Source organism: Tetrahymena thermophila (assembly GCF_000189635.1).
Source record: "Tetrahymena thermophila SB210 genomic scaffold scf_8254760, whole genome shotgun sequence".
NCBI classification, from domain to species: Eukaryota; Ciliophora; class Oligohymenophorea; order Hymenostomatida; family Tetrahymenidae; genus Tetrahymena; species Tetrahymena thermophila.
The window spans coordinates 125,862-135,599 of record NW_002476519.1 but is presented as its reverse complement, the minus strand read 5'-3'; the positions used below and the strand labels follow the sequence as shown (position 1 = coordinate 135,599).

The 9,738-nt window shown below is 20.7% G+C and overlaps 2 protein-coding genes across 2 annotated transcripts; both read right to left on the bottom strand. All coding sequences in view use genetic code 6, as the record gives it.

Moving 5' to 3' along the window:
- Positions 1–1,316: 1,316 nt before the first annotated feature.
- On the bottom strand, positions 1,317–6,848 carry TTHERM_001018540 (cyclic nucleotide-binding domain protein; the record flags this gene model as incomplete). Its single annotated transcript, XM_012796162.1, has 12 exons — positions 1,317–1,433; positions 1,686–1,775; positions 3,677–3,766; positions 4,028–4,117; positions 4,410–4,499; positions 4,778–4,867; positions 5,147–5,236; positions 5,349–5,438; positions 5,723–5,812; positions 6,117–6,215; positions 6,705–6,754; positions 6,810–6,848. Coding segments are annotated over 12 exons (1,025 nt in total), but the record flags the coding sequence as incomplete, so codon positions are not given.
- Positions 6,849–7,728: 880 nt separating this feature from the next.
- TTHERM_01018540 (granule lattice protein) lies at positions 7,729–9,151 on the bottom strand (the record flags this gene model as incomplete). The annotated part of the gene is made up of 3 exons (XM_001010301.3): positions 7,729–8,308; positions 8,420–8,646; positions 8,825–9,151. 3 exons carry the CDS (start codon positions 9,149–9,151, stop codon positions 7,729–7,731), a joined length of 1,134 nt encoding a protein of 377 aa, XP_001010301.1.
- Between the last annotated feature and the right edge of the window lie 587 nt (positions 9,152–9,738).

Here is a 9,738-nt window from a genome sequence, read left to right as displayed (position 1 = left end):
AAATAAACTGGTTTTTACCTAAGGTCAAGTGTCAAATTTTGAGAGATTAATGCAATTTGCTAAAGCAAAACCTAAGCCTGATGCACCTTCATCACCAATTTAATTTCTACTTTTTAAATATTGAAGAAAAAATATATCATTAAATAGTTAATTAGAAGGAAAAAATGAAGAAAAAATATGAAATAATAATATTAATTAATAATAAAAGCGAAAGTTGAAAATAAAATGATGAGCTAAATTAACAAAGAGAGAACAAAAAAAAAGCAATCACAATAAAAACAAAAACAAAAAAGAGCTTTATTGTTTTTAATTACTTTTTATAATTAAAAATATCACAATCCAAACAAATAAACTGTTTTTACGCAAGATTAAGTGTCAAATTTGAGAGATTAATGCAATTTGCTAAAGCAGAACCTAAGCCTGATGCACCCATTGCACCAATTTAATTTCCACTTTTTAAATATTGAAGAAAAAATATATCATTAAATAGTTAATTAGAAGGAAAAAATGAAGAAAAAATATGAAATAATAAGATTAATTAATAATAAAAGCAAAAGTTAAAAAAAAAATGATGAGCTAAGTTAACAAAGAAAGAACAACAAAAAGCAAGCACAATAAAAACAAAAACAAAAAAGAGTTTATTGTTTTTAATTAGTTTTTATAATTAAAAAAATTACAATCCAAAATAAATAAACTGTTTTTACCTAAGGTCAAGTGTCAAATTTGAGAGATTAATGCAATTTGCTAAAGCAGAACCTAAGCCTGAATATTGATTTTACGTTTTATTTTTATCAAATTTTTAGGTTTTTAGAAAAAAAGGAAACTGGGTGTATGCAAAATAATGATTTTTTATTAATAATTACGAAAATTAAAATGCCTTTACAAATTATAAATACAAAATATAAAATAAATAAAATTAACATTTTATATAATTCAAAATAATCATATGAAATAGTAATAATTACTAAAATACCTTAAAAATAAATTTATAAATTTATAAATATAATAAAAATTAATTTTAAGATGTATTCTGAGTGCATTTATATGTGCGAGTATTTCTATTCTATTCTATCACAAATTTAATTTCCACTTTTTAAATATTGAAGAAAAAATATATCATTAAATAGTTAATTAGAAGGAAAAAATGAAGAAAAAATATGAAATAATAATATTAATTGATAATAAAAGCAAAAGTTAAAAATAAAATGATGAGCTAAATTAACAAGGAGAGAACAAAAAAAAAGCAATCACAATAAAAACAAAAACAAAAAAGAGCTTTATTGTTTTTAATTAGTTTTTATAACTAAAAATATCACAATCCAAAACAAATAAACTGTTTTTACTAAAGATAAAGTGTCAAATTTGAGAGATTAATGCAATTTGCTAAAGCAAAACCTAAGCCTGATGCACCTTCATCACCAATTTAATTTCTACTTTTTAAATATTGAAGAAAAAATATATCATTAAATAGTTAATTAGAAGGAAAAAATGAAGAAAAAATATGAAATAATAAGATTAATTAATAATAAAAGCAAAAGTTGAAAATAAAATGATGAGCTAAATTAACAAAGAAAGAACAACAAAAAGCAAGCACAATAAAAACAAAAACAAAAAAGAGTTTATTGTTTTTAATTAGTTTTTATAATTAAAAAAATTACAATCCAAAATAAATAAACTGTTTTTACCTAAGGTCAAGTGTCAAATTTGAGAGATTAATGCAATTTGCTAAAGCAGAACCTAAGCCTGATGCACCTTCATCACCAATTTAATTTCTACTTTTTAAATATTGAAGAAAAAATATATCATTAAATAGAGTAAGTTGCCATACAAATTTTCAAAAAATGAATTTTATATTCCAGTTTTTACATTTTATAAAATTAAAATTTTAATATTTTTTCCAAATTTTTTAATCCCAAGGGAATTCATTGTGAATTATCTTTTTTGAAAAACCTCCTTTTTTTTGGATATGGTTAGAATCAATCTATTCGTAAAATTTTTTAAAATTTATTTTTATAAAAAAAATGATATGTGAAAAGAATATACGGTATGGTATATATTATTTCAAATTTTACATTTTGAGAATTTAAAGCTTCTAAAAACTCTAAAATAAAGCTGTTTTAAGCTAATTTAGCTTTATTTATTATGTTATTAAGATATATTACATTTCGCCTTTTATAAATTAAATAGGCATTTAACTCTAGTTAATTAGAAGGAAAAAATGAAGAAAAAATATGAAATAATAAGATTAATTAATAACTAATAAAATTAACAAATAATGAAAAAAAAGAAAAAGAAATCAAATAAACTAAAAGATCTTTAGTGTTTTAAATCAGCTTTTATAATTAAAAATATTACTATCCAAAACTAATAAACTGCTTTTATTAAGTGTAAGTTTTAATAGCAAAAAATTATGAAAAAATATCAAATAATAAAAAATAAATAATAAATAAATAATTAAAAATTGAAATGAAAATTAAGTTAAAATATATAAAAAATTTTTGTTTTAATAAAAATTAATAAATAATGATGATAATTTCATTAATAAAAATGATTTATTTAAATAAATTTAAATTTAAATATATAAAAAATATTAATAATAATAAAAATAATATTAATTAATAAAATTACTTGAGATCAATATCGAGAACCTAATGAGATAAAAGTGAAGAGTTTATAAACTTTTTTTATTAATTTATATAAATTTAAATGATATTAATTAAAAAATTAATAATTACTTCTTCTAATTTGTAATATTTTTTAATCTATTATATCATTTATTTTTTTTTTCAAAAATATTGAATAGCAAGCAATTTATGAAATTTAATTAATTAATTATAAATGGATAAAAAGAACAAATAAATATAATAATTAATTAATTATCAAATATTAATTAATTTATATATTTGGTTTTATGAAGAGGTAGATATCACAGAAAAATTAATTTAGCATTCATTATTTAAACTTAATATTTATATTTAAAACATATACATAAAAATATATATAGTAGGAATTAGAGATGGCCAGTTATTTATTTATTCATATTTGAAAAAACTCTAATAATTTAATATTTAAGATTAAAAGTTTTGATTTTTTTGTTAAAATGAGGGATGGTTTTAGAGAAATCAATTTATTTATTAAAGTAAATTAAATTAAATTTGCAAATTTTGATTTATTTAATAAGCTATTTATTAAATTACCAAAATAAATATAAAAAATAATGATAACTTTATCTATCTATATTTTAGGTTTTTTTTATTACAAAATATTATATTATATAAAAAGCAAATTATTTTTATTATTCAAATATTTAATATTTATTCATCCTTTTTTCGCCACTAGTTTATCATCAATAGAAATCTATTTCAAATTCAACTAATCTTTTTGATTTAAGACACTTGCTTATTACTTTAAATTCTTATGATTCATTGATTTAGTTTTCACTTTTATATTAAATTAAATTAAATTAAAATAAAAAACTAAAAAAAATGAAAGAGAATAAAATTTTTAATTAAAAATTATTTTTAAAATGAATAATGAAAAAAATATTAGCAGAATAAAAAAGAAAATGAAAATAAATTATTTAAAAAGCTAATAAACAAATTAAAAGAGTTAAATTGTTTTAAATTCAAATTTATATCTAAAAATACACAATCCAAAACAAATAAACTCTTTTTACCTAAGGTTAAGTCTCAAATTTGAGAGATTAGTGCAATTTGCTAAAGCAGAACATAAACTTTATGCACCTGTTGCACCAATTTAATTGTCACTTTTTAAATATTGATAATTAATTAGTTATTTAAAAGGAAAAAGGATAAAAAAATATGAAAAAATTAGAAATGAATTAATTTATAAATGATAAAAGCAAAAGTTTGAAAAAAAAATGAGTTGAATTAAGAAAGACATCAGAAAAAAAACACAAGTAAAATAAAAAAGATAAATAAAAATCTAATAAAAAAGAGTTACATTTTTTGAAATTCAAATTTATAACTAAAAATATCACAATCCAAAATAAATAAACTGTTCTTACTAAAGGCCAAGTGTCAAATTTGAGAGATTCGTGAAATTAGCAAAAGCAGAACCTAAGTCTGATGCATTTTATTCTCCAATTTAATTGTGACTTTTTAATTATTGAAGAAAAAATAATATTAATTAGTTATTTAGAATGAAAAAATGAAGAAAAAGCATGAAGCAATAGGAAATAAATAAATTTATAAATAATAAAAGCAAATTTTCAAAATGAAATAATTTGTTAAATTAAGAGAAATATAAGAAAAAAAATACTAGTAAAGTAAAAAGAAAAAGAAAGGTAAATCAAATTAAAGATAATAAACACATTTAAAGAGTTTTATTGTTTTATTCATTTTTATAACTAAAAATATCGCAATCTATAACAAATAAACTGTTTTTACTCAAGATGAAGCTTCAAATTTGAGAGATTAGTGCAATTTGCTAAAGAAGAACATAAGCCTGATGCACCTTTTGCATCAATTAAATTTTTTCTTTTTAAATATTGAAGAAAAAAATATTTTATTAATTAGTTATTTAGAAGAAAAAAATGAGGAAAAAAAAAATAAGAAATGAATAATTAAAGCAAATGTTGAAAATAAATGAATGAGTTGAATTAAGAATGATATATAAAAAAAACACTAATACAATAAAAAATAAAAATAAATCAAATAAAAAGCTAATAAACAATTTAAAAGAGTTACATTTTTTTAAATTCATTTTTACAACTAAAAATATCACAATCAATAAATAACAAATAAACATTTTTTACCTAAGGTCAAGTTATAAATTAGAGAGATTAGTACAATTTGCTAAAGCAGAACATAAGTCTGATGCACCTGTTCCACCAATTTAATTGTAGCTTTTTAAATATTCAAGAAAAAATATAAAATTTATTAGTTATTTAGAAGGAAAAATGATGAAAAAATATGAAATAATAAGAAATGAATAATAAAAGCAAATGTAGAAATAAAAAAATGAGTTAAATTAAGAAAGATACAAGAAAAAAACAAAAGTACAATAAAAAAAAGAAAAATGGTTCAAATAAAAATCTAATAAACAAATAAAAAGAGCTTTATTGTTTTAAATTCACTTTAATAAGTAAAAATATCACAATCCAAAACAGATAAACTGCTTTTACTCAAGATTAAGGTTCAAATTTAAGAGATTAGTGCTATTTGATAAAGCAGAACCTAAGCTTGACGCACCAATTGCACCAATTAAATTTTGTCTAACATTGAATAAAAAATATAAAATTAATTAGTTATTTAGAAGGAAAAAATGAAGAAAAATTATGAAATAATAGGAAATTAATTAATAAATAATAAATAAATAGTTTTTACCCAATATCAAGTGTCAAATTAGACAGATTAGTACATTTTGCTAAAGCAAAACCTAAGTCTGATGCACCTTGATCACCAATTTAATTGCAACTTTTTAAATGTTGAAGAAAAAATATACATTAATTAGTTAGTTAGTTAGAAGGAAAAAATGAAGAAAAAATATGAAAAAAAAAGAAATGAATTAATAAATAAATAATAAAAGCAAATGTTGATAATAAAGAATGATTTAAATTAAGAAAGACATAAGAAAAAAACACAATTAAAATAAAAAAGAAAAATAAATTAAAAAAAAAGTTAATAAAAAGAGTTATATTTTTTAAAATTCAAATTAAAAACAAAAATATCACAAATTAAAACAAATAAGCTGTTTTTACTAAAGACCAAGTGTCAAATTTGAGAGATTAGTGCAATTTGCTAAAGCAGAACCTAAGTCTGATGCATCTTAATAACCAATTTAATTGTCACTTTTTAAATATAGAAGAAAAAATATATAATTCATTAGTTATTTAGAAGGATAAAATGAAGAAAAAATAAGATATAATAGGAAAAGCAAATGTTGAAAGTAAAAAAATGCGTTAAATTAAGAAAAATATAAGAAAAAAAAACACAAATACAATAAAAAAGAAAAAGAAAAATAAATTAAATAAAAAGCTAATAAAAAAAAGTAAAATTGTTTTAAATTAAAATTAATAACTTAAAAAAAAATTAATTTAAATTCAAATTTATTACTAAAAATATCATAATCCAAAACAAATAAACTATTTTTACTAAAGATGAAGTGTCAAATTTGAGAGATTAGTGCAATTTGCTAATGCAGAACCTAAGTCTTATACACCTTTTACACCTTTTGAACCAAATTCATTATAGCTTTTTAAATATTGAAGACAAAATATATAATTAATTAGTTATTTAGAATGAAAAAATATGAAATAATAAGAAATGAGCTAAATAATAAAAGCAAATCAATCTTTTAAAATAAAAAATGACTTAAACTAAGAAAGATATAATAAAAAAAGCGCAAGTACAATAAAAAAGATAAAGAAAAATGAAGAATTAGTTATATTGCTTTAAATTCATTTTTATAAATAAAAATATCACAATCCAAAACAAATAAACTTTTTTTATCAATAGAAGGAAAAAATGAATAAAAAATATTAAATAATATTAAATGGATAGTGAATTAAAAAATTTAAAGTGAAAATTAAGTTAAAATAAAGAAAAAAATATTTGTATTAATAAAATGAATGAATATAGGTGATAATTTCTACTCTTAAAATAATATTTTAAATAAACTAAAAGTTAAATATATAGAAAATATTAATAATAAGAATTATAATATTTATTTATTAAATATACCTCAAAGCAATATGGAGATACTAGTTAGATTAAAGTTAAGAGTTTAAAAACTTTTAATATTAGTAAATATATTTAAAGTATTTTGATACAAAAATAAATAATTACTTCTTCTAATTTTTTGTAATATTTAATCTATTATATCATTTATTTTTTTCAAAAATATTGATAGCAATTTATGGAAATTTAATTAATTAATTATAAATGGATAAAAAGAACAAATAATTTATATGAATTTATAAATTTGCTTTTAGTAATAGAAATCACAAAAAAGTTAGGATAACTAACATTTATTTTTAAATCTTAATATTTCTATTTAAAATCTGTACTTAAAAATATAGTTGGAACCAGAAATTGGAATAAAGGATAATTAGAATGCGAACTCAATAGAATAAATTTAATTTTTAATATATTTACATGTATTTATTGTAATTACTTTAATTTTTATATTTTTTTTAAATCTGACATTTAAATTGTCAAAATTAAAAAATCAGGAAACCAAATTTTTTTTTTTGAGTAAAATGAATACCCTTGAGAAACAAATATTATAGTTTATATATTTAAATTATAAACTTTTAGAATATAAAACATTTACTGAAATATAAAATATACTTTTTGAGATAAATAAAAAATGAATGAATTTCCCAGAAATCTTATTTTTATATTAGCTTTTTAATTAAAGCTATTTGAGATAAACACACTCACACAATCATAGATAGATATGTTATTTATGGATATAAGTTAGATTGGTGAAAATATAAATTGTATAAAAAATTTAGCCACTAATAGTTAGTGGGTTAGTAAGTAGATTGTATTTTAAAGCTATTAAAAAGAAATGTTTGAAAAGTTTAAGTAAATCAAATAGAAAGTAGAATTTAAAAAAAAGATATTTCAATGTATTCATTTAAGAGATAAAATCAATAATTTTCATTCATTCATTACTGATAAAACACGAAATATATATGATTAAACATAAAGTAAAATAATATTATATAATTTTATTCAGTGAGTTAACAAATCAAATAGATCAGTTAGAGTAGTTAACTTAAGCTTGAGCGTTTCTAACGATTCTGTCAGCTTGGGTAACGAGGTCATATTCGGAGTTGATTCTGTCAACGAGAGCTTAGTGTCTAGCTTGAACTATTGCAAATATTTCATATTCAGCAGAAATATAGTCTTAAGCTTATTTTAAGTTTTGTTAGGCAAGAGAGAGAGCATCTTCAAATTATTAGATTTAAGCTTGTATTTAGCTGATTTGACTTTCATATCCAGGGATGGTTTAGTTTTATAAGATATCTATAAGTTAGTTGAGACCATCAATGGTGGATTAGACATTTTAGGTGAAGATAACGTATTCGTTGGTAAGATCAGTGAAGGTCTTTTGGAAGTAAGCTTGTAAGTCTTAGAGGGCCTTGATAGCAGTTTAGATTGAGGTTTAACTGGTGTTGTTCTTAACTTACATCATAGCTTAGACAACAGGTTTGACGAAGAGTTAGTGCTTGGCATTCATTCCCTTGGTGGCTTCAGTAATCTTTTAAGCGAAAGAAACGAAGGTGTTCTTGATTTAAACGAAGGAGAAAGATCCGAGGTCAGCATTGTCGTAGTGACTATAATTATTTATAATAAATCAATTATTAATGCATTGCAAAAGGCTTGATATAACATTTCATTTAATTGATAAAAAATCAAAATGAATAAATAGATAATTCTTTATTTACGATTAAGCTTCTTGGAGTTTTTCAATAGCGACTCCGATAACTTAGTCAGCATTGCTGTATTCAGCGGTGGCATAATGGTAAAGAACTTCAGCTTGGGCAAGAGCTTCTTCGGCAGCATTGAGAGCATCAGTGTTGTCTTAGAGAGCTTGTTGAGCATCCTTTAAGTTTTGTTCATAGGTGTTCAAGGAGTCGTTGAGGTAGTTTAATTAAGCTTCAGTATCATTAATCTGTTTATAAAATTTAAAATATTATAATCAATCAATGAATAAATCAACTGCTTGATTAGTTGGTGAAGTTAGAAACAACTTATTAGTTTATAAATATTATTCATTTTATTTTATTTTTTTGGATGAGAATTTAACTATTCACAAATTATATTTCTTTTAAAATTGTATTTTTTATTACTTGACTAGTGTAGTTGCTGATTAAAGCGTTGAATTGAGCAATAAAATTCTCATGACAAGCGGTTTATTCTTCGAATAAGGAATTTTCGTTATCAAGGCTGTTTAATAATTAATTCTTGAGGGCAGCGAAGGCATCATAGAGATCTTAGTAGTCATAACCGAGCTTGGTGGCAATGGTGACCATACCCTTTAAGGCACGACCAAGGGGGGATTTCTCCATCTTAGAGTTGATCTTTTCCATCATCAACTTGACTTGGGACTTGGAAGTAACAGCCATAGCACTTTGGCAGACAAGTGCAATAACGAGGAGGGCAGCAATAACTCTCATTCTATTTATTTATTTTTCTTGTGTTTTTTAATACTTTTTCCTATCTTTTAGATTGATTAATTAATTGAATAATCAAAAAACAAAAAAACAAATAAACAAAAAACATAATTAATTAATTAATAGCTTATTTGCTTATTTTCATAGAGATTTGATAAAGAAAAAATTGCAAAGTCTTTTGTTTTTTAAAAACAGAATTATTATATTAATTTCAAAGAAAGAATATTTCCGTTTTCTCACACCAACGGATAAAAAATTTTATCAAAAACGTCTTTTATTCATTATGTTTTAAAAGAAAATATATCTTATATGTATGTTAAATTTAGCACGCACAAAGCCAAAAAATGCATGATAAAGTATCAAATTTTATTCAAATATTTGTCTTAAATTTTTTTCCAAACTCCCACATTTAAAATTATATCCATATTTCTGAAAATGAATTATCATTTACTGACCAAAATAATCAAATTAATTTTATTTTTTACCAACATTAAAAAATAATCAATATAATCATAATGATAAAAGAAACTCTAAAAATGTTATTCTCAATAACTGCCAAAACAAAAGATTAATGAACTATAACTTAAAAA